General features: G+C 35.8%; 1 protein-coding gene and 1 pseudogene across 5 annotated transcripts in view; one reads left to right on the top strand and one right to left on the bottom strand.

Moving 5' to 3' along the window:
* Nucleotides 1-26,307, top strand: part of FUT9 (fucosyltransferase 9) — a 197,192-nt gene that overhangs the window by 166,327 nt on the left and 4,558 nt on the right. Inside the window, exon 3 of one of the 5 annotated variants that reach the window (XM_053904646.1) lies at nt 1,562-1,745. The exons of the other annotated variants lie outside the window; for them this stretch is intronic. Coding sequence (XP_053760621.1) covers nt 1,673-1,745 — 73 coding nt within the window. The 5' untranslated portion in view covers nt 1,562-1,672. The remainder of the gene's footprint in view (nt 1-1,561; nt 1,746-26,307) is intronic. 5 annotated transcript variants of the gene reach the window in all.
* On the bottom strand, nt 24,983-25,674 carry LOC109263432 (receptor-binding cancer antigen expressed on SiSo cells-like; annotated as a pseudogene).

Raw genomic sequence — 26,307 nt, 5'->3', positions numbered from 1 at the left:
GTTTTTATTTAACATACTTTTGTCAATATTAAGCAAGGTACTGTGGTTATTACTCCAGAAGCATTCCTCTTTTCTTTTCATAAAAACTTTTAAGAGGTAGAAAATTAAGGGAAAAATCACAATTCCATTGTCAACTGGCAAGTCTTCAACAAGCCTCAACATTCTGTATTTATTTTTTATTTTTATATTTTGAGAGAGAAAAAGCACATGTGTGTGAATGTGAGCAAGGGAGGGGCTGAGGGAGAGGGCAAGAGAGAATCTTAAGCAGGCTCCACACCCAGCCAATGCTGGACTCAATCCCACAACCCTGAGATCATGTAAAGAGATTTTGGCTCTTTACATTTAACCTGAGCCAAAATCAAGACTTGGATGCTCTACCAACTGAGCCACCCAGGCGCCCCCAACAAGGCTCAAGATTCTTATTTTGGCAGTATCATTTGTCCATAGGATTGTCACTATAGAAGACAAAATAAATAAAGGGACACAATTCTCATTATTGAGAAAATAACTCTGTGCTCTGTAAAGATACAAGAGCCTTGCACAAACATTTACATACTCTATCATTGATGTGAAGTTTCCTAGTACCACTGAAATATTAAAAAGAAATGTAAGAGCTGGAGTCAAAATAGATGGTTTTATGGAATTGGAAGAAGACTTATAGAAAATGGGATATTTGAATTTAGATTGATGGAGACGGGCAGGAAATTCATTCATTGTGAGGAATAATACATGCACAGTTTCACAAATCACACAGCATTCTGTCCAGCCACAATGACATTTTTCTATTTCCTTTAGTTTTCTATGCTGCTTTTTCTCCAGATCATTGAGGAGCTGGCTCCCGCTTGCCATTCAAGTCTCCCCTTAAATATGTATCATTTGATTTACATAGGCACTAGTCACTCTGTAGTACTGTATTTTATTTTCCTCAAACAACTTGCCTTAACTGTCTTATTTACTTGTCTATTCTATTGTCTGCCATCCCCCACTAAAAAGTTAACTGCATGAGAGAATAGAATTTGCCTATCTTCTTTAGCTATTTTATCAGTAGCAACTTGAACAACACTCATAATGAGGTAACAGATCATATATATTGAATGAATTGATTAGTCAACCACATATAACCACATATAATCTTGCCTCTCTTAGTGTGAGATGGGATTTGGGCTGTCCTTCTCGCAAAGTCTTTGTGTTCACTAGAGGTTTCCTTGACTATGTTTTTGCTTCATTTAAAATCTATTCAATGGAAATAAAAGAAAAAAAATTGATGAATATTTTATGTGATAAAATACTTTTGTATCTGTCTTGTTAAGTTGTGAATTTGTCAAGATGGAACACCTGGTCTTTTATATTTACAAGATGATAATTCACCATGTAAATCTTACAGATTTTCTTTTGTTTTCTTTAATACCATTTAATGAGAGCTATCATTTTATGGCATTGCTAAGAGTTTTAAGTTTTTAAATAAATGTGATTGCCGCATTGTTGTCATTAAAAGTGTCTTTTAAGAAATAATTTGCATAACAAAGTAGTTAATAATTTATTTGTTTGGATTGTTGTTTAGTTTTTCTAAAGAGAAAAGTGGGATTTTATTCTGTGAATCAAGGAGAACACAAGAAGACTTTATTAGGACTTCTGAAATGAGGGATTGCCTCCACTGGTTGAGACAGAAAATATGAAATCCTATGGCCCAGTAAATCTCTCACTTGCTTTTGAAGTCATAGACCACCACTTGCCCCACTTTAATGGTGAGCAAGCAACACATTAGGGATTGAAGTAAAAGAGATGTGATTGGATTAATACAAACTCTTCAGCACACCAAGAAACAACTCAAATTAGTCTCCTAATAATCACAGCTCTGAAGATAAAGAGCAGCACATTATTATGTAGAGATGTTAGAGAAACTTAGATTATTATTAGAGTAGCAGAGGATTGTTAATAACTGGTTTCAAGAATATAAAAAGTTCTGTAAAAAGGTTGACCAGATGTTTTTCATCTACATGGAGACAGAATCAAATTAAATGGTTGCAAATTACAACTAGAAAGATGTAAATTATACCTAAAAAAACTTATCCACTGGGGAAGGCTATTGAAAAAGAACAGTTATCTTTCACCAGTTCGGTATAAAATTACTTGGGAGTCAGAGGTTAAACAAGATAGTTATCTGCCAGGGTTTTTCTCCCAGCATGAAATAGACACAAGGATCCCCAAATAAAAAAAGGTCACTGCTACCACATTAACAAGATATACACATTATAATCTTACTCTTCCCCCTTTTATCATTATGCCTTTATTTGAAACCAGGGAGGAACATGATAAAGTAAACATGGGAAGCACAGCTAGATTAAAGAGGTTGAAAAAGATGGAAATGAATGGGGAAGTTAAGAAGAATTCACAGAAAATGATTTGTGAATAATAGGAAACCCAAGGACTTTCATTCATGCCCAGTTCTGACGTCCTGAACAAATTATCTAGAAAACATCCCAAATAAAAGCTTCCTGAAACTGAATACAAACCATTTTAGACACATGCTCTATTTTTCTTTCTTTCTTTCTTTCTTTCTTTCTTTCTTTCTTTCTTTCTTTCTTTCTTTCTCTCTCTTTCTCTCTCTCTCTCTCTCTTTCTTTTGTTCTTTCTTTCTTTCTCCCTCTCTTCCTCCCTTCCTCCCTTTCCTTCCTTATAAGGGTTTAAAGTGTTCAGCGCTCCCAGAAGGATAGTTGACTCAAATATTTCAGGATCTTATACTAAATACTTCAGTGGAGGGGCACCTGGGTGGCTCAGTTGGTTGAGCGTCCGACTTCGGCTCAGGCCATGACCTCGCAGTTCGTGAGTTCGAGCCCCGCGTCAGGCTCTATGCTGACAGCTCAAAGCCTGGAGCGTGCTTCAGATTCTGTGTCCCCTTCTCTCTCTGCCCCACCCTTGCTTGTGTTCTGTCTCTCTCTGTCTTCCAAAAATGAACACACATAAAACAAAAATTAAAAGAGCAAATACTTCAGTTGACACATCAGTTGTGTTGCCATGCCTTAACAATTAGGAGTTAACTAGATTGCAGTACTCTCTTCTTAAAACTGGACTTTGAGAAAATGTCTCAACAACATCTCAAGACTTTTTCTTTCAGGAACTATTTAAAGCTGAAGGCATGCTATTTTGGCTCCCACTTCCCTAAGGCTATAGTTTAAGAGATAAATCTTGGAGCTCATCAACAAGAAAAAATGGTGCCTCTCTGAGACCATGGCCTTTTCACCTTGCCAGCTAGTACATTCAGCTCTGCCTTTATTAAGTAAAGGTGAGGAACTGTATTTTCATTTCTTCTCTGCCCCATTCCCATCTTCTGTCTCAACTAAATACATTCCCAAGATTATGTTGCCTGCTAAAAAATATATAAGAAATATGGTCACTCTGAAAGAAGCAGAGAAAAATTGATATACATTCAGTCATCAAACATTGTACCAGTTCTGTGGCTAGCAGTGATAGTTCTTTACATACAGATGTCTTGAGCATGCCATTTCATGTAGATTTAACAAGCAGTAAAGAGAAAAATGCAGAGTTTGTTCCTTAAAACTACTCTGGCTTTCTACCTAAGCCATCAAATGTTAAGAAATAAATGCACACTATGTTCTAAAACAAGTTCTACCTGATGCTTTAGAGCAGGAAGTTGCAAACTTTCTGGAGCAGGCCAGATGTAAGTATTTTAGGCTTTGTGAGCCATAGGGTCTCTGTTGCTGCTACTCAACTCCGTCATTGTAGCACAAAAGTGGCTATAGACGATGCATAAATGGATTGGTATGTCTGTAAAATTTTATTTACAAAAGCAAGCTTTGGCTAGATGTGGCCACTGGGTATATCATTTGCTAACCTTTGACTGAAACAGTCCCTTTTGGTCCTTTCTTTCTTTCTTTCTTTCTTTCTTTCTTTCTTTCTTTCTTTCTTTTTTTCTCAGGTATTCTCTCCTTACACCTGCTTTTCTCAAAATCTCTGATAAAGCCCAAGAGAAAGAGGGAAGCATCTTCCAGTGTGGCATCTTCCAATCACCGAGCCATGCCTCTTGTCTACCTGCTTCTGACTTGCTCTTCTGGTTTAAGTTTGAGGGTAGCATAACTGGGATCTGGGGCTTCCCAGTAAGGACATTTAGTGGTGCTGCCTGGCTGCCCTGGGTTCCCCCCAGCTTCTTTGGTGCCGTGACCTTGCAGGGGTCTGGCAAGGCTGCCATGCAGTCTCAGGCCAAGCAGTCCACCTTGCAGCTCCACAGAACCACCTCACTATATCATGACATTCCCCTCTGGCAATTCTCCCAGCCACAGTTTCATCTACCCACACCATATGTGAGCCAAGGGCAGCTTGGGGAAACTCCCTCAAAATCTGAAGTGTCTTACTACACTTGACCATGCTGACTTGGATGGCTCTTGTGGTTTTTAAGAGGTCTCCCTGCTTTCCTCTGTGTTTAATATTACACTTAATTATCTGGCACTCCCTACTTAAGCCAGAGTTCAGAGGCCTCCCCTCAAACTTAAACCTAGAAAACATCCCGAAAAAGGGATGTTAAAAGGGAATAAAGGCATTTGAAAATCTCTCCAAATAGTAACTGGACTTGCACCGTGTACTACATGTCAGAAGCTGAAAATCACATTCTCCTTTCCCTTTTTATTTCTTCTCCAATATATCCTAAGTAAGTTATTCCATTTTGCCCCAAGATAGGTAGACGGGCCAGCCTATGACAAAGGTCATGCACTGAGAAAGTTCAGACAAGAAAATGTGTACGTCGTTTTCAAACTATTAGTCTATTATATATTCCCTGATGTTTCTTCACAACAACCCATTTAGGTAGATGTTGTTATTCCGGTTTAGAGATGAAAAAACTAAGGTTCAGAGAACATTGTAAAGCTTGTGCAGCTACTGCACAAGTGAACAGAAGGTCCACCTGGGTCTCCGGTCCCACACCCAGTTCTCATTACACCGCCATCCCTGGGAGATGCAGGAAGCTCATTGCAAAGAGCGAGGGTCTGAATTCTGGCCCTAAATCCACCAAATACCAGTTCGGACCATTTTAACAAATTCAAGAATTCTCACCCTTTGCATAAAATCATTGGAAGTAAATGAGATGATGATACTAACTGCTTTTTCATCAAGTCCTGTCTGTGTGGCAGGCAGTTTCTAAACACTTGGATTATCTCCTTTAATTTTCAAAACAATCCTATAAAGTAAGCATTAAAATTATTCTTATCTTATGGACAGTGTATAATAAAGTCCTCCGCATAGAATCTGGCACATCATGAATGCTCAATAATACTAGTTATTTTCTTAATTATTACTCTTCTCTTAGAACCATACCCACCAATAACATTTATACAGAAATCTTTACCCAGAGTAGGAGCAATTCTTGATCGGGAGCCTTTGTCTGCTTACAATGTGGGAGCAGGGTGAGGGATCCTCCCATTTTTAAAGGGACTAAAATAGTATCAGACTTAACAACAAACTTCTGTGTCCTCCTACACTGCCATTTGGCTTGGGTCCCCTTGCTGCTCAACCTCCCTGGGTTCAGGCAGCTGGGACACAATGGCAGAGGCCTGAAGAAGGCAGTAAAAGAACGTGTACCAGGATGGCTGAGACAAGCTGTTGGTTCCATTCAACATCCAAGGCTTCTCTTTTCTTTTTTCTTTTTAAAAATTTTTTAAGTTTATTTATTTATATTGAGAGAGAGACAGAGACAGCGTAAGCAGAGAAGAGATAGAGAGACAGGGAGAGAGAGAGAATCCCAAGCAGGTTCCACACTGTCAGCACAGAGCCCGATGTGGGGCTCAAACTCACGAACTGTGAGATCATGACCTGAGCTAAAATCAAGAGTCAGATGCTCAGCCAACGGAGCCACCCAGACACCCCAAGACTTCTCTTTTTAATTTCCATTTCTATTTGAGTTATTTTAATTTTAATCCACTTGATGATTTGATTTTGGACCATTTTTCATTTTGAATTCTTACTATCACAACTTCCCCATATCATGAAGAGAAGAGACATTGCCTTATGGACAGTCTTGAACCACAAGTCAAAATTTGTGGTTTGAAGTTCCTGTGTCACTAAATATGTACTATTAGTGATAATTTAACCTCTACGTATCTATTTCGTAACTCTATCAAGCTATGAAATGAGACTGTCAGATTAGATTATCACAAAGTTGCCTCCCAGCTTAAAATTGTTCCTTAATTATTTTCTATTGCCTTCAACACAAATGCTCACAAATCTCTTCATCATTAGTCAGTGTATGTCTTGCAAATATTTCCATTGTCAACCACCTGACAATCATTAATTAAGGAGCCTCTAACTCTAGGCCTTGAATAATGCCATCATTTTTAGAAATAATTGTTTATGAGTCTCAATTCCTTATTCAATTTATTATTTAACTGAAATATAAATGGAAGGAATATGAACTATAATATCTAAGAGTTTCCTAGCCCTATCAGTATGTTAATTATTTAATATAATAAACAGTGAAAGAGCATCAATCTCCCTTCTCCTTGCTTCTCAAAACAGATGACTCGGTTTTTGAACTGTTCCTATTTTGTTTCACATTAACATCTATTTTTAGAAATTCATAGAATCATGTTTAAATACTATATTGTGGAACTTAGGGTCTAACAGGAGAGGAACACAGGCAAACCACCCTTAATCTCATTATAATAGAAATGCCATGTTAGAGAGATGCATAGCGACTATGGGAGCAGAGAAAGTCTTTCTTATTAAGATAATATATTGTAAAGTATTCACTATTCGATAGGGTTGTTATTTTGCTACTAGTTTTTTTGGCTTGTGAGTTCTTTAAGGGAGCTTAAATATATTCATTGTAACATCCATTTATAACACTGTGTCATATAAACATAAGAACTTTAATTAACAAGCATTTATTGTGTACAAAATTTTGGGTTAGTTATTTTGCTAACTGTAGAAAAAAATGGAATTTTAATACACAAGAACAATGAAAATTAAGAAAATGAAAATGACAAAAAATCACTCACTCCCATAGGGAACACCTGAAAAAAAATGTTTTCACAAATTGAAGGTCGAAGAGGGGCAAAGCACATCACAGAAAATGAGTTTCTTAATCTCATGAAGCCAGATTTGCCTATTGAGCATACAGCTTATGACAAAGTAATTGTCCAGTAATTACTCTAAAAGATGGAACAAAATCAAATTAAAATGGAGCAAATTGCCTTTTGCATTTTGGCCAATGACAAGTAGTGACACATTCATGCTGCAAAATACCACTTTGTTTTTTCTGAGAGGTGACCACTTGCTCAGTGGTTAAGTGACTAGATTACTCCAGGCAAAATCTCTTACAATTCTGTCTCTCAGAGGAAATGCAAAGTTCATTACTGCTACTGCTACAGGTGGCCATTTCATATTCAGCAGTGAAGAAGTATACTTCTGGAGACATATGCATGTATGTGTAGCAAATATCACAGCCCCTGATTATCGAATGCTTGCTATACACCAGGGCCTGTTCCAGGTGATTTACATGTATCAATTAATCTTACATGCACAAATCTGGCAGGTAGGTATTCTGATTTTTTAGATGAATAACTAAGACACTGGGAAAGATTGAAAATGTTGCCCAAAAGTTTCATAGAGAGCCACAGGTAGATCCTGGATTGAAAACTAGGCACTCGGTGTCCAGAGCAGGTGTTTTCAGTCACAGAACAATGTGCCATGTGCCCCACGTAGTCCAGAAGCCAGTTAATGGTCGTCTTTTTCGTATCTTTTAAAGCTACAGCCTTGCACTTAATTCACATAGCATCAAATTGAAAAACAAGTTTGAGTCAGATGAACACATCGTGAGTAAATCAGTTGCCACCTTTATAATTAGGTACTTTTAAATTAGAAAAAGACAAATAGATGATGAGAAGATCTGCCTGTGGCTCAGATCCCAAAGGGAAAACATTCAGGATTTGTTTCTCCACTTTTCATGCCCAAAAAAAAGATATGGTCATTATACTTACAGATAATCAGTCCTATTATCATATACACACAGGTAACTGAATAGTGAGTTCATTCATTCAGGAAGAGGAATATGGCTTTTTGTTGAAATAATCAGCCTATGTGAGGGGGGAAAAGATACTCTACACAAAATAGCAAGGGACAATAAAACATGAAATGCCTCAGAAAAAAATAAATGTGTGAGACACAACCAACTTTTACTCTGGGATATGAACAACTTTAATACAATGACATAGTAGTACACTTTCATTTAGAAGAATAAATACTTTTGGTGTGCCATTGTTTCCAATACTGTAAGTAAACATAATGAAATATTTCTTCAAAGTACTAATCAGATTTTTTTAAGGATGGACTTGACAAAAATAATTCTAATGTTATCTGGAAGAATAAGTGATATACAATTGAAGAAAATAATTATAAGGGGGGAAACTAATACAAACAATTTAAAACATGCTATAACACGATAATCAACAGACAGATGAATGGGATGGAATAGCTACCCTTGAAATAAACTCATACCTGACCTGAAATTGTTTGAGAAATAAACCATTGTAAAAGAATGTGCAAAGGAAAGGTTATGCGATAAATATTGTTGGGAATAATTGGCTGGGTATTTGAAAAATATATTCAGTTGTTCCTTACCATGTATCAAGTATGAGGATAATCCCCAAATAATTATAGAGTGTAATACAAAACCAACTGCAATCAGAACCTAGAATAATACATTGATTTGAATGAGCTTTAGTTATGAAATACTTTCTAAGTATAAATACAAAAAGAAGCAAAGGTAGAAAGAGATATATACTGAAGTGCATACAATTTAATTTGAGTGCACAAAACTGGAGGAAATTTAATAACCTTGTATCATTAATAATGCCAAAAGAAAATCAAAGTACCACTTACCAAAAACTTTGAAATATGAAATTTAAAAGATACTGTCATTGGTATGTATCATAAAAGTTCTTCCAATTTAACAAGTTACATGGTAAAAGTAATTTGGAAAATAGACAAATTCACAATCCATTTTCAAAAAGTATAAATAGTCAACAAGTATGATCTTACATCATAGTCATCAGAGAAAAGTGAATTAAATGAAAACTTAACAAATTATATATTCCTTATCAAATGCAAAATATGCACACATACCTCAAAAGATAATACTCAGTATGTCTAAATTCTGACTAGGGGAGCTCTTTACTTTTTTAAGGAAAGATATGTGCTCTTATATATTTTTAAAGGATGTGTAGCTTTGAAATTGTTCATGCTCTTTTATCCAGTTTTCCCATCTTAAAACCAATCCTAAGGAGATAATCAGAAATATAGTCATAGATTTACTGTATAAGTTGCATATTATAATATTTTTATTATGAAAAAAGCAAAAATAGTATTTATGACCAACAGTAAGTGACTGGTGAGTAATTTAACAGTATATTCATATGGTGAAAGGTTATCCAGCCATTAAAAATCAAGTTTTTTCTCGGTGATACAAGCAAATTCTCACAACTTAAAGTTAAGTAAAAGAAAAAAAATGCAGGAGAAAAATTATTTAAATCTATTAGTTCTCACTATTGTTTGAAAACATAGCATACACTTGATAATTGAAACTAGATAGGTGAATAATTAACTAAATAGATCTTTACAATAAAGACTAGAAAGAAAGACACACAAAATATTATTTCTGTGAGTTGCTTTTATAGACTGCTTCTGTTTATCATGTTTGTGTATTTTCAAAATTGTATAGCAAACATTAAGTTAATGCAAAGAATCAGACTGTTATGTGAAACTCATTTCTATTAGAGATTGTTCCTAGTGTCAAACTTTACCAATATTTTAAGGATGCAGTCATAAATAAGCCAGGGAGAAGTCTGAAATATCCTACTAATTTCCATAAACCCTCCTTTTTGCATCATACCTGGTCTCTGGTCCAAAATAATAGAAGTCCCCAGTGGCAGCTCACACAGTAGGGAGTATTTAAATTTTAAAATATCTATTTTATATGTAAAAGTCTTATAGCTTATTTGACACTCTCCAGGGAACCATGCCTCATAAATCCATCCAAGTTTAGATTCATTTACAATAAGCAATCCTAAACCAAGAACATCTTCTTCAAAGTATTTCATAGATAAGAGTTCTCCCTTCCAGCAAATATGATTAGTCTGTTGGCTTGGAGGTCAAGTTATCATGTTTACAAAGACATTGAACCAGGTCACCTCCCTTCTTAACCACCCAATCCCCAGGAACATCTTCTTGGTAATCAGGAGGGATCACAGGCTAGCTGCTTTAACAGCTTCCTCTCCAACATTGCTTTGACAGTAAAACTTTTTCTTTTTTTTTTTTTAATGTTTATTTATTTTTGAGAGAGAGAGAAAGAGATAGAGTGTGAGCAGAGGAGGGGCAGAGAGAGAGGGAGACACAGATCAGAAGCAAGATCCAGGTTCTGAGCTGTCAGCACAGAGCCCAGTGCGGGGCTGGAACCCACAAACTGTGAGATCATGACCTGAGCTGAAGTCAGACACTGAACCTACTGAACCACCCTGTTCAATAAAACTTTTTCAAAAGAGAGAAATTTTAAAAAAAGAAAAGAAAAAGAAAAAAAAGTCAGTGTTTACTATGAATTGGAGGAAAACAAAAGCAATATCAGTGACAACAGTTAGTGGTTCATTACAATAATCCGGGAAATAAGTGAAGCAGGCCCAAACAGTGAAGTAACAGTAGATGGAGAAAGCGAATGAGATTTCATAACTAGCACATTTGCAATGATTAGGTGCAATAATTGACTGGATGTTGGATAACAGAGTTGAAGGAATGAATAATGACTTCCAGTTGGAGGCTTAGGCTTAGATAGGTATATGAATGATGCATCCATTTGTAGAGATAGCTGAGCAGTGTTTGAGAGGGTGCAGGTTCTTTAGTAGAAGACAAAAGAACTGTGATTATATTTAAATTCTAATGGCAAACAACCATTAAGATAGAGAAATTGAACATTACAAAAAAATCAGAGATAATGAATGGAATGAGGTCACTTGACTTATTTAGGTTCCAGATAATGAGGAAGAATCAGCCTTGGATGAGAGAACAGTTGCCTTTTCCAATGTGGTGGGAGGAGAGAAGGGTGTTCTCTGTTGATGTATTTCCTTTTCTTTTTCTCTATTATGTTTATGGAGTATGGTGCTTTCTTCTGAGTATTCAACAGCTTGGTAAACTGAATATTCAAAAGATTATTTAATTGGAATGAAATTAGAATAGGAATGTTAGTTAACCCTTGAGGAGACTTATTCAGGCTATGGAATAAGTGAGGCCAGTGATACAGTGATATAGTATATATACTATATACTATATGATATATATCACTATATGATATAGTGATATAGTAAAAAACCTCCCCCCACCTCCAAGGATGGGAGTACTTGTATCTCAAATTTAAGGGTCTTTCACTCTTGCAATTTTTTACTTCTAAATTCCTCCTATCTTTCTTCTAATAATATCATCTTTGTTGAGTATCTTAATCAGTTCATTTTCAGATTACTCCGTTGCAGGTTGATTAAACCTGATTCTTTCCTACAGACCTCTTTAGCCACACTTTTATTGTGTTGTTTCTTAAGCTGTTAATTTCTTCGTGGTTTATCCTTTCTATTTTAGTTCTTACTGGCCTATTCTCATATTATAGATTTAACTTGAAGTTTCAGAAGCTCCTTATTAACTACAGTGATGTGTTATTTAATCCCAGTAAAGCTGGTGCTAATTAGTTTCACATGAGTTCAAAAGATGATCAGCCTGTAAAATTTGGTCTGATCCAGAAACTGTTGTCATGGCAATGCCCCATCTAATATAGTGTTTACCTCTATAGGTAGATAGGTTCTTTTGTTATGGCAACCTTCTTATTAGTATCTGTTAACATCCTTTGGTGTGCACGATGGTGTGTTGTTTTTGTTTTCATTTTTGTTTTTGTAACTGAAAAAGCGAGAATTTTATGTTGGAGAAAGCGTGTAGGAAAGAGCCAAGGAACATAAAGCAGTTTGTTTCCCGTTTTATTTCCTTGCCTTGCAAACTGGACTAAAGCCTCTTTTGGTAGCAGACAGAGGACCAGAAATTAAGGGAAATGTTCTGAGAGAGACTGTGTGAGTGTGTCAACATAGTCAAAGCTGCTGGAGTCAGTGACAGATTTTGATTCAGATAGGCAGTCTTCCAAGTGCAACAGGAACCCAGATACCCTGACACTCAGAGAGTTAGAGGACAGGGGACAGTTGGGTTTGAGATTCTAGGCTCACACATATTATGGTAGGAGCAGAAGTGAGGCTGCATTGGGGTACCTGGGTGACTGAGTCGGTTGAGCTTCTGCCTTCAGCTCAGATCATGATCTCGCTGCTCATGAGTTCGAGCCCCGCAATGGCCTCTATGCTGATAGTTTGCAGCTTGGAGCCTGGAGCCTGCTTCAGATTCTGTCTCTGTCTCTCTTCCCCTCCCCTGCTCATGCTCTCCCTCTGTCTCTCTCAAATATGAATAAACATTTAAAAAATGTAAGTAAAAAAGAAGTGAGGTTGCATCAATTGGATTCTTAGACTAGTGGTAGCCAAATGAGCAAGAAGGACAAACCCAGGGCAGAAGGGGACTACTGAGGCCAGACAGGTTTGGCTCCATATGAAACTCCCTCCCAGTCTTTTACACAACTGAGAGACACCTTGAAGAGATTATTGGTAGTAAGACTGATGAAAGTCAAACAATCATAATATGGTCCTTAAAAGCACATGACCTAATGCAGTAGTCTGGTGGGATACAGGGAATTTGTAAATTCTTACAGAAAAGGAATTCTTTATTCCATTTTAAATAATGGATGGTTAAAATAAATGCTTGTAAATCCTTTAAAGTATATTAAACAATGACATTGTGTGCACAAACTATAGGATATAAGTGAAATTTTTATTGGAATATTTTTTTAATTTTTATTGAATTTTATTAAATTATTTGAATTTGTATTGAAAGATTCTCTACCTTTATTGTTTTTGGCCACCTGGCTCTTTGAGGTTAGTTAATTTTCAAAGCTGACTAATCAAAGCAGCACATAAGGAATTCACTTGAAAGAGATTGCAGCTATGAGGAATACACTATCAGAGAAGCCTTGGATTATCAATTACAAATGTGTCAATAATTCTTTGTTTCCCTGGAATTGTTTTATAACTAGACTAATAATAAAACAAAGTTAGACTCCTCCCCTGATCCAATTCACCCTTCTGCATTCTCTTGGGGACAGGAGGAGAACTATCTAAGACTTCTGGTTTTCTGTTTTGGCCATTGTTTTCCAGAATAAGAGTAGAAATGAAGTGTTGGTAATCTAGTTTGTTCTAATGAACAATGACTTCAGAGAAATACATGTGATAAAATAAATTTTAAATCCCATAATTCATAGAATTCTTTTCAATTATAAGCTGGAATTCTCAATTTTCAACATGTGTTTTTAGAGTTTTGGAGTCAAGCCACTAAAGTCCATATCTTGATTTATTATCTACTGTGTGATAGGAGACAAATAGAGGTGCATCAGCTTCCTGGTCTATAAAATGAATATAATTATAGTGTGTATTTTATCTTGTCATTATGGATCTGAAAGAATTAATATTTGTTAAGTGCTTAGAACCATGCTTGGCATATAGAAAGTGATAGGTATTTTTTTTTATTTTATTTAAAAAAATTTAATATTTATTTATTTTGAGAGAGGGAGAGACAGAGCACGAGCAGGGGAGGGGCACAGAGAGAAGGAGACACAGAATCCAAAGCAGGCTCTAGGCTCTGAGCTGTGAGCACAGAACCCAATGCAGAGCTCGAATTCACAGACTGTGAGATCATGACCTGAGCCAAAGTCAGATGCTCAACTGACTGAGCCACTGAGGCACCCTGATACGTATTTTTTTAATGAAGAAAAACAAATATGATTTTCCTGAAAATAAAGTGATAAAAATCTATATGAATGTCTTAGCCTGGTGCCTGGAACATTACAAGTGTTCAGTAATTGTTAACTATTTGGTCACTCAAAAAACATTGGTTGAAAGCAAAGGTATATCGGGTTTGACTAGGCACTAGAGATTGAATCCTGAAGAAAAACACCCACTGTCTGTTGTATGAGCCTAGTTACAGTCAAACAGAGGCAATAACACCAATCAAGTACACAAATACAGGTATACCTGCTATTGTGGTCAGTGCTTTGCAAAAGTGACACATGGGACGATGAGACATGTACTTGGCCTTTGGTTTACTGTGGGGATCGGTATTGGGAGGTCCTCAGGAATCCTTCAACAAAAAACTGCCAGGGGAGCTGAGGGATGAAAAGTGAAAAGGAGGAAATCAACAAAGAGAGAAGAGAAGCTATTCCAGGGAGAGGGAGGAGCTGGTGCAGCGAGTGTCCCCATCTGTGCACGAGGGCCAACCGTGGCCATGGAGGGAGTGCAGAAGGGAGCCTGAGTTGGAACAGAGGCAGGTTTCCCATCACCCAGGACTGTTTAAGCTACAGTTAGACACTTTTGCTTTATCTTAAAAGTAATTGTACTTCATTGAAGGACCTGAAACAATGTGATCTGTGGTTTGAAAAGATGACTCGACTCAGGGATTCTCAAACCTTAGTGTATTTTAGAAATCACTTAGAGGGCTTTTTAGAATGGATTGCTGGACCTCACCCCAGTTTCTGATTCCTTATATCTGGGGTCGGGTGGGAGAATTGCCTTCCCTACAAGATCCCAGGTGATGTTGATGCTGTTGCACCTGGTCTGGGGACCACACTTTCACAAACATTGCTCTACTGCATTGTGAATAAATTGAACTGATCAAAATTGAGTGCCAGATGTACTGCTGAAAAGCAATGTCAGCAGTCTAAACAGGAGGTGATAGATTTTGGACCTAGGGAATTAGAAAGAAGTCAACTAATCTAAGGAATAATTAGGAGACATCATTGGTACTGGGTAGGGTATACATTTAAAAGACAGGGAGATGTAAGGAAAAATCTACTGGGTTAATCACTCTACTTTGTCATCTATAAGGAAAAAAGTCTCATCTTCAGAGTTGGGAACGCATAGTAATATATCAGCCCAAAATGAGAGTTTGGGATTTTTGTAAAGGCTCTCTTGACCTTCACTGGCTGGCTGTTTGGGGCTAAAACCTGACAATAATCATAGCACTGGTGCTGCCAGCCAAATTATAAAAGACCATTGGCCCCAAGGAACACCAGAAAGCATGTTCTGGGAAAATGCCAGCAAACACCGTTGGCCCTGTCTATGGTATTCCCTCTGGGAAGGTACCACGTGAGCCAAGTGATGCTTGGGCTCAGTGTCAGATCTGATTGCTTTAGCTGCAGCAAAAGCAGGTAAATAGAGCTTCTAAGATGAATAAAGACAGTGACTGAGAACTAGTGATTACAAGTAGAAAGAGAAGAGAGCAGATAAAAGATCAAACTAAAAAAGGTTCATCCCTGAATTGGAAAGAAATTTCAAAGAGAGTGAATGTAGAAACCACTCAAGATGAAGAAATTTGCAATGCCGGAAAAATGGCAGTTGGCCAAACAAATGTGTAAAACAGAAATGAAAGGGGGCGAAAAGAAAGACATTTCTGAGCATTTTGGAGTAATATCCCTAAAGATGAAAACACTGCAGAAATAAGTCAGGGAATCCTAGTATGTGCTAGAGTGCATTCTGAGGAATATTCAGTAGAAGCATTGGGACCAAAATCTGGCATATTTTCGTGGTAGCTTTTCCAGTGTTTGGAGGAAATAAAAGAGGCTCACCCATGGAAATAGCAGAGATAATATCCAAAGGTCTTTGAGAAAGGTTCACAAACACAAATTTGATAGCATTCCAGAGATCATCAACCTGTGTCTTCTTGCCAAAAAGTAAATGGCATCTCTCCCAAAGACAGGAGGCATTTGGCTCAGATTCTAATGGGGGAAATTGTGGGAACTCAGAGCAGGAATGCCCATGAGAAAGGTTCAGCGGAATGTGAAGTGTCAAGGGAATCTTTGAAAGTGAAGTGATGAATATATAAAGTTTTACAGTGCTTCGAGGCAGAATATAATCTGGTATATAGTATAGAAAGTATGAGGCATATTTTTATTCTTGTAAAGGATCTTAGCCTAAAAGTCATAGGAAGCAATAAAAGCAAAATAAAACAATAACGAAGACAACTCCCAAAAATAAAACCGTGAAATTTAAATGATAAACATTCAGTGTAGTATTCAGAAGACTTATGCAGAATCCATATGAGTATCAGGACACTAAGCCCCATGATGATTATGTGGAGAACAAATTGTTCTTTGAGCCTGACCAAACAGGTCAGTAATAGCCCAATTAGATACCACAATACTTTAATCTGGGTGGGGTCTATGGCTTAACTTAAAGTGAAGAGATATATTTGATGTTTTAAGAATTTATATATGTTTTTTTTAATCCAAATAATTATGGACATATTTTGAAAGAATTAAGTAATATACTTCATGTCCTGCAGGAATTAAAAAAAGAGGAGAGAAGATAATTAGTTGGGGTTTTGTTGGCTTGCTTGCTTGCTTTGGTTTTGTTGCAGTTGTTTGTTTGGATTTGTTTCAAGCACTGAAAACAATTATAATAAACATACACAAAGAGGAAATTATTGCAAGTTTATGGAGTAGCTCTTAGAGCTAAAGGAATGCCAGAAGAAGGAAGCCCAGGAAGGCGGCACCCCAAGCAGCAACTTGGAGGCAATTAGTAGACTTTACTTAATTGTCTTATAAGGAAATCCCACTGTGATTAATCAGCCCCAAGATTTTTCCCTCCTGACCCTTCCTTTCAAGTTTCAAAGTCCCAGAAAAAGAGTTTGAATGATCTGGATCCTCTGCTCAACATTGGCTAGGAAAGGGGGAAATATCACTCTCTGTAGTCCCAAAGATTGCACACAGGAGAGGAGAGGTAATATCCCAGTAGGAAATAGGGGCATTTTATCAGAAGAAGGGAGGCGATCCAGAGAGTGAGAAAATGTAAACAGGAAAATAACTCTGCCTATACTTGTACAGCTTCTCAAATCATGTTAAAAGAAACTCACAAGAAATTTTAAAATAGCAGTAATTATTTTCATTTTCATATATCTGCTATAGAATCCTTTAATTATAATATGCTTATAGAGTAATCTTTTGTATAAAGGGTGATACCATGAACAAGTGAAAGACCCTGTTTATAAAATTTTTATATTACGTATTTATCCAGATGTTATTAATAATGAGTTATGTTTTGAACTTAGAGGAAATTCTGCATGTGTATGTGTGTGTGCATGTGTGTGTGTGTGTGTGTGGTTAGAAATGGTAATAATTTGGGGATCCTGGGTGGCTCAGTAGATTGGGCATCAGACTCTTGGTTTTGGCTCAGGTCATGATCTCACAATTCATGAGTTTGAGTCCCACGTCTGACAGCAAGAGCCTGCTTGGGATTCTTTCTCTCACGCTTTCTTTCAAAATAAATAAATAAACTTTAAAAAAGAAAAGAAAGAAAAGAAAAGAAAAGAAAAGAAAAGAAAAGAAAAGAAAAGAAAGAAAAGAAAAGAAGTGGTAATAATTTACATAGAAATAAGAAGGGATCTATAATTCCAAAAGAATTTCAGCTATGGTAAAAGCTCGGATTCTTGACTATAACAAAGAGTAATAATATAATAGCAAACACTTACATAGTGCTTTTCCTGGTCCAGGCATTATCAGAAGCACTTTGCAAATTTTATTTTATTTAACAGGGAATAAGTCACAATGGGTGACAGTCAATTTTTTTCCTTTAACTATTTCTAACTTTATCCACTGAATTTTTTAATGATTCATTTCTTGTCTTTGGGCTGATCTGGCTTGATCTGAAGATCCTTAAGTGGGTCCAAAGTTCTGTTCCTTTACACATTTTTGCCAAGGATGAAAAGTTTTACTGTATCAGGAATCATTTAATTATGCACCCACACAACAAATAGGGAATACGTGATTATCAAACATATTGACTCAAGAACTCCTAAGGGCATGAGGGAAATTCTCTTCCAACCCCACATGCCTGCAAGCGTGAGCCAGAGGTGGGTTGAAGAATTAGGGGGTGGCTGCAATGTAGGAATAAATCCCAAGTGGCAAGTGACAAACCCAACTGTTCTTTTAAGTTTTAGGCAGGTATTGAATTCGATTTTAAATATACACTTGTTTCTTTCCATTTGAAATAAGGATTCAACACACACACACACACACACACACACACACACACACACCCAAAAAAAGGAACCACTATTTCTTGAAGAAGGCTCCTGTTCTCTTTGGTTCACATTTCTCTCCCAATACCTTGAAGTATATTTATGACTTGAGAATCAAACTTGAACCTTTTCTATTCCAAGCTCTCTTCCATTCTTTATCACTCAGTAGAGCATTCCTACAAATGTGAATGAAGGTAGTTTCATGATGGAAAACAGAATCATAGGCACACCAAGGCCCATCAAGTTGTACTTTTACCAAAGATTGTGTTAATTTTTAATGCCAATGCCTTTAAATTATATTCTTCAATAGTACTGGAGACTATTAAAAATAATTGAAAAGTTTTAACTACATGATTTATTGTTATAATTTGCTTAATGCTATAAATGTGTTGGTATCTCAGGTGAGAGCAAAAGTAACACTGCTGTGGGTGCTTTAAAAATAGGTTGTATTGATTAGCAATTCAAGATGTGTTAGGATCCAACTGAATTTTAGTTATGAGGAGTAGGTGAAAAGGTTCCTGTCAAGGAGATGTCAGTATGGTGGTTCCAAGAGGCAAACTTTTCTGACAGTTTCTGTACAAAGCAGGGGTCACTAAATAACTGCCCCTACTATTCAGTAATTGACCCCGACAGCAATGAAAAGCTGAGGTGAGAGGTATGCAGAGAGTTAACAAGAAGAACCTCAATACAAAACGTCCAGGAAGCAGAACACAGAAAGGCACACAGTGAAAGGAACATTGTTTCTGCCTAGTGACCAATTTTTTTTCCTCATTTGGCCAAGAAAAGAGTCATGGGAATTAAAGAGTACTAGATAGATGCCAACTTTGACACGTGATGAAGAGAAGCAAAACTGGGAGATTTTGCTCATTTAGTGGTAAAATACCTGTATGTAACTGTAATGGTAATTATTCTCTAAAGGTTTACTTGTTAAACCCACAAAGACAGCAACTAAGTATATATTTCTTCAGTCACACTTGGTTCATTTTTGTTTATCTAGTTACTAAGAATTTTATCTTGCACATAGTAGGGACTCAGAAATCCACCCATTTGTTCATGCAACATATACAGCACTTAGTCTTTCATAGAGTTTACTTTCTATGAAACAAAGTCTTTCATAGAGTTTACTTTCTGGTATTGTCAAGATAATTACATTCTCTGGCTGCAACCTGAAGAATCAGTAAACATAAAATATAGTGATCATGCCCCAACAGGAACCAGATGGCCTGGGTTGTTTGACAGTGTGCTCTGCCACGTATGAACTGGGTGACCCTGAGCAAGTTTCTTAACCATTAGAGGACTCAGTCTCTTTATCAATAAAATGGGATTACAGTGAGGATAAGCGTGTTTATGTATGTATGTTAACGTCAGTGCTAAGATCAATCTTTGACACTAAAAAGTTTCATATAAGTGTCAGGTTTCTTGTTAAGGGAAATTGCTCTAAATTTAATGCATAGATAAGTACTCCTCAATTATGGAGTAAAAGATAGAGGCCAGAGAAATCAAGACAATGAAACTTGAGGTGCTAAGTGCATCTCAACAGACTACTGATGTTTGTATTATTCAAAGAAGATTGTGGAAGGCAAGAAAGAGCAGAACGCAATGGGTAAGCTAGTTAGTCATATCTCTGGCCCTCAGTTTTCTCATCTGTGAAGAAGTGATAAAAGACCTTCTTGCTAGAGATTCTATGAAGATTAAAGGAAATGTTGTGTGCAAAGTGCTTGGCACAAGGCCTAACTGAGAGTGAGCATTTATTAAATGGAGACTATTAAAGTTGTAACCTGATCATAATGAATTGATATCACTTATGCAGTTTTTGCCAATGCATTTCGATTCAGAAAGCATTTAAGGAAACTTTCAATGAGAACATTTCTAAACACCATTAAACATTGGTGCCATAGGAGGAAAAAAACCTAATTGCTGAGTCCAATCATGGATATTAAAGGTTAGTATTACTCCATTAAAGAGGAGATCCTTCTTCCAGTAAATTTTCTCAGTCTGTAGATCCCAAGATCTAGAAAAAAACCAAAGATTGTCCAAATATTTAAATTTATTAAGTGGGATCAAATGTACATGAACCTACAAAAACCTATTCTTGAATTGTGTCATATTTTTAATAATCTTTATTGCAAAATGTTTGTATTTTTACATCTGTGTTCATAAATGAAATACTTTTTTTAACTTTTTATATTTTCTTTTGGTAATAGGGTAATAATTGTCTTCATATAATGAGTTAAGCTTCTTTGCTTATTTTTCTGTTTATTAGATTTTTTTTTTATTAAATGACAGTAGTATTCTCTAGTCATTGAAATGTTGATATCACTCCTACACATCATCTAGGTCTGCTGTTTGTTTTCAGTTACCACTTATCAATTCCACTTTTCTAACTGCTATTTGTTTAATAAGAATTTCTTATCAAAATTGGCATTTTTCTCATTTTTCTATTTGTGTAGATATATAACCATTCATTTCATCAGTTTTTCAAATTCATGAATGTAAAATTACTCAATATAGTCATTTCTTATTTTTTTATGTTACATCAAGAATCATTTAGTCTTTTTGATATTTAAAATGAACTTCTTAAAAAATATAAAATAAATTGAATTTCTTTTTTCTTAATTATTCTTGCCTGGGGTTCATCTTAGTATTTTTTCCAGTTTTATTGAGTTATAATTGACATACAACGCTTTATGAGTTTAAGGTATACAACATAATAATTTGATATATGTAGATATTGCAAAACTATTACTACAATAAGTTTACTTAACATTCATCACTTCACATAGTTAATGTGATGTTAGTAATCACCTCAAATTTCTGCTCTCGATTTTAATTTCAATCCCTATCTTAATTTTTTACTTCTTATTTATTTAGCTTTGGATCATTTTTCTTTGTCCACTTTATTCAGTTGACCAATTTATTAATTTCCCCAAAACTGTGCAAACCTGGTAATTTCCTTTAAAGTAGTATTTTAAGTACATTCCACAAAATTTGTCATGTAGTACCATGTCATTTAGTTATAAAGAGTTGAGATTTCATTCATATTCCTTTCTGGTTATCTCTTTAACTCAGGAGTTAATTAATAGTTTCTGGGGGCACCTGGGTAGTTCAGTCCATTGAGCATCCAACTCTTGATTTTGGCTCAAGTCATGTTCTCAGTCCTGAAACTGAGCCCTGCATTGGGCTCCATGTTGAGCTTGGAGCCTGCTTGGGATTCTCTCTCTTTCCCTCTCTCTGCCCTTCCCCCACTCATGCTCTTTCTCACCAAATAAATAAAACATTTATAAGTCAGTCAGAGAAAAGACAGATATCATATGTTTTCACTCATGTGGAATTTGAGAAACACAAGGGAAGGAAAAATAAGATAATACAGAGGGAGGCAAACCATAGGAGACTTTTAAATACAGAGGACAAACTGAGGGTTGCTGGAGGGTAAGTTGGTGGGGGAATGGGTTAAATGGGTGGTGACAGGCATTGTGGAGGGAACTTGTTGGGATGAGCACTGGGTGTCACATGTAAGAGATGAATTACTGGGTTCTATTCCTGAAGCCATGACAACACTGTAACTTGAATTTAAATTTTTAAAAAAAGGTACAGATTTCCTGGGGATGCAAGGTATAGCATGGTGACTATAGTAAATAATACTGTATCATATATTTGAAAGTTGCTAAAAGAGTAGATCTTAAAAGTTCTCAACACAAAAAAAAAAGGTATATATATATGTGGGATATTTGTGGTGCTCATTTCATTGTACAGTTGACCTTGAACAATGCAGGAGTTACGGGTGTTGAAAATCCACATATAATTTTTGACTCCCCAAAAGCTTAACTATTAATAGCCTGCAGTTGACTATAAGCCTTATTGATAACATAGTTGACTAACACATATTTTGTATGTTATATGTATTACATACTGTATTTTTACAATAAAGTAAGTTAGAGGGAAAAAATATTATTAAGAAAATCACAAGGAAGAGAAAAATGCACTTACAGTACTATAAAAAAATCTGCATAGAAGTGAACTTGTGCAATTCAAACCTGTGTGATTTAAGGGTCAACTGTATATTATTATGTTCTACACCTGGAATTAATATAATATTATATGTTAATTATACCTCAAAAATGAAACCAAACAAAAAACAAATCCAAGTATATGCTATTTGTAAGAAATATACCTAAAGCAACAAATTTTTAAATGACAAAAATAATACATAAAAATAAACATTTAAAAATAGTTTCTGGACATAGTTGGTAGACACTTATTTTCCTTTTGTTATTGACTGGATAGCTAACTTTGAGGTAAGTCTCAGTCTTTGATTCCAAAATTTGTCCTAGGAGTGCTCCAAAGTATAATATCCAGAATCTTTGGATGAACAAAATCAAGCTTTACTACATATCAAATGTCATATGCTTTCAAAAAAAGCTGTATAAAAAAATGTTATTTTTTTAAATGTTCACATAAATTTAGGTAATTAAATAAAGAACAATTTCTCCCTTTTTTTCTGGAAGGAAACATCTAGTGTTTCTTTTTTTCCCCCAGTATTGTTACTTATTCTTTCCATAAGAAAAGCCTCTAATTAATCAAACTATAATTCCTAACCAATTTTTACTTCTAATTAAACAAAAATCAAGAACAAACAAAAAAGTAAAATCCCACACCCATGAAAGGCATAACCAAAGCAGACTTCAATACTTGTCAACTATTTGGGAAAAGCAGTAAAATTTATTGTACTAAAGGAGAGGTTACCCTTTAATGAACCCCAAATTTAGAGAAATCATGTAGCATTCCCATGACTAAAAATAAATAAATATAAATAAGGGAAGAGACACATTTATTACTAAAAATTCATGTCTATTCTATTTAATTGGGAGTATTTTGGCAGAAACTCTAATAAACATGATGACTGACAGTGTGGCTTCGGACTGCAAAAAGCAGCTTTTTACCAAAGTTAAATTTCAACTGGTTTTTCAATCACATTTAGTCTGGGAGTTTAGGATAAGGACTTAGGGTGATCTCACTGTATAGTCTGTGATTTTATGAAATATTTTAATTCAAACATTTGAGCTATAGTTTAGAGTACCTGTAACATTTAAAAAAACCCACAGAATGTTAATTTTGGACAACTTTTATGAAAGTAAAACTCCTTAACAAATTCTAAAGCCATAGAAAATCAGTCTGGATGTATTTTAATTGTGGAGAAAAAATAATAGGATTTTAAACTATCAAATCTATTTCTTTCCTGTGAACACAGTATATATCTTTTTCCTTGAAACAATTTTGAAGCCAGTCAACACCCAAAAATAAAAATATTATTCTTATCTCAGTTGAAAATTTAATGAATCAATAATATTATCTTAGCCAACAACATGGTAAACTGCATTATGACAGATATATAAAATTGATACAGAAATCATCTAAAAGCTTTGAAATATTGGAACGGAAGGCTTTCTGCATTTGTAAATCAATGAGTTTTGTGTGGGAGGGACTAAGCTATTTAAAACACTGTAACATCTTAAAATCTATGACAAAAGGGAAAAACTACTAATACTAGTTTTTATTTTTTTTATTTTTTTAATATAATTTATTGTCAAATTGGCTTACATACAACATTCAGTGCTCATCCCAACAAGTGCTCTTCTCAATGCCCATCACCCAATACTAGTTTTTAAAACTCACAAGTTAGGGGCACCTGGGTGGCTCATTGATTAAGCATCCGACTTCATCTCAGCTCATGATGTCACCGTCCGTGAGTTTGAACCCAGTGTAGGGCTCTGTGCTGACAGCTCAGAGCCTGGAGCCTGCTGCAGATTCTGTGTCTCCCTGTCTCTCTGCCCCTACCCTGCTTTCACTCTGTCTCTCTCTTGAAAATAAATAAACATTAAAATTTTTTTTAAAAAACCTCGCAAGTTCTAATAATACAAATCAAATTTGTCACTTTGCTGATTTTTAATTTATACCTACAATATAAATTACAACTATGTACAGCATTACAATACCACCTAAAGGAAAACAGTGATGTATAAAATATGATAAATAGAATTATTGCATTTAGTGTCATTTTCTTAAAAACCAAAGTCATCAAATCCATTAATGTCATATTAAACATAAACAATTCCAGTTCAAATTAGAGGAAATGTATACCAATACCAGCTTCTGCCAACAAAAATAAAGAAAGCCCTCCAGTTTGTCTGATTTAAGTCAGATAACCATGGAAACAAAAGAATATTTAAAATTATTTATTTTATCATTACGCATAGCAAAGGAAAGCATCACAGACTTCTTTCCTACCATAAAACTATTTACACCCATTTATTTAAAATTTTTTAATGTTTATTTATTTTGGAGAGAGAGACAGACAGACAGACAGAATGCGAGTGGGGAAGGGGGAGAGAGCGATAGACACAGAATCTAAAGCAGGCTCCAGGCTCTGAGCTGTCAGCATGGAGCCCAATATGGGGCTCAAATTCATGAAACGCGAGATCATGACCTGAGCCGAAGTCGGCCACTTAACCCACTGAGCCATCCAGGCACCCCTACACCCATTTACTTAGAAACACTAGCTACAAGAGATACTGGTGTATTCCATTTGTAATATTTTCTCTACAGCAAACAATTGCCTTACACTTGGAGCATGTTGAAGAAAGGGGTCTTTTTCTTTCCTTTGAGTCTCAATCACTGAGATCTCGAGGTACTCTGAGAGAATCCTAGTGTCCTAGATGGTCTGATGAATGCATTAAAATCAAACACTGTGTTTTTGTACTCTTGAAAATACTCTTAAATCCCTCGAAATGTTGCTTGAGTTAGGGAGCTCATATTTCTCCTCCTGGCACTATGACATGTGAAGAGTACTTGTTATGAAAGCTTCGCACCAATTTTGTGTTGTTCCTTCTTCATCAGCCACTGTGCCTCCTTTTCCATTTTCTTCCTTTATTTTCTCTGTCTGCCATCTTGTGCTGCCTTAGAACTTCTTCCGCTTGCCAGGCTGCATCTTCTTCTCCTTCCCATGCGTTGGTATTTTCCTGCCAGGTATCCAAGTTGCCTAATTCAGGAGACTGACGAATAAAAGGCACATATTGTGTAGCTGTTAATCTACTAGAGAAATCTGTGCTACCATCTGGGAGGCCAAAATGTAATGGTTCTCTCTTCTTAGTAATGATTCTGCGTTTTCCTTATAGTTGGTGTCATGTCTTGAAAATAGGTTCCAGTTGTTCCACAGTATTTTGTTGTGTCATCACATCCCCATTCCCTCCTTCAATCTACACTTGTGGGTGTATCTTCATCCCAGGACGTCCACTCCTCAACGTCTGTCTGTTTAGGAACCGACGAATAGTCAACTGCAGTTGGCAAAGTTATTTGGTCTCCACTTAACTTCGGTCCACTGCCAGATCCACACATTAATTTCTTTAGGAATGAAAATAGTGTTGTCGGGCAAGTGCAAACTTTAAATAACTGAAACTGTGTGATAGCCATGGTGGGAATCAAAACCTGTCCCTCCCCCTCCCCCTCCCCAGGAGAGGCTCCCAGCTGCCCTGGTGCCAGGCATGCACACAAGGCCACATCTAATGTTTCTACACTAGTTTTGATCAAGATTTCAAAATATTTTAGTGAATCTGAAATCGTTAGGCCACATTATTTTGGTGAGAAGAATAATGAGCTTCCGAGGATCAGTAAGAATTTGATCAAAAGACAGTTTTGTAAACATATTACATATCTTATCTTTGTGTTCATATTCATAAGACATGAATGTCAAAGAGGAAACACCTTGAAGATTCTTGTATTTAAAAAAGTTTTTAAAAAGCTTTGATTCATCTTTTTAGTTTCAATCTACTATGATTCACAAGATCAATGCTGTTCTCCGTGGAATATATTTTGAGAATCCATTTATCTTTATTAACTAATGACATTTTAATGCTAAAAAAAAAAAAAAAAAAAAAAAGCTTGTTTTAATGACCCAATACCATGTTAAGTGAGAATGCCTAGTAGATCCTGGGTGTACTAACAGATTACTAAAAGTAAACAGGAAAAATGGTAAGAAAAAGTAAATGTTTAAAGTTAAACAAGAAGTTTTAATTTATCAAATTTTTGTTGTCAGTGTACTTAAATAAAAGACAAAAT

The sequence above is a fragment of the Panthera pardus genome, unplaced genomic scaffold, assembly GCF_024362965.1.
Source record: "Panthera pardus isolate Hobbes unplaced genomic scaffold, ASM2436296v1 HiC_scaffold_17, whole genome shotgun sequence".
NCBI classification, from domain to species: domain Eukaryota; kingdom Metazoa; phylum Chordata; class Mammalia; order Carnivora; family Felidae; genus Panthera; species Panthera pardus.
This window is presented reverse-complemented; position numbering and strand designations above follow the sequence as displayed.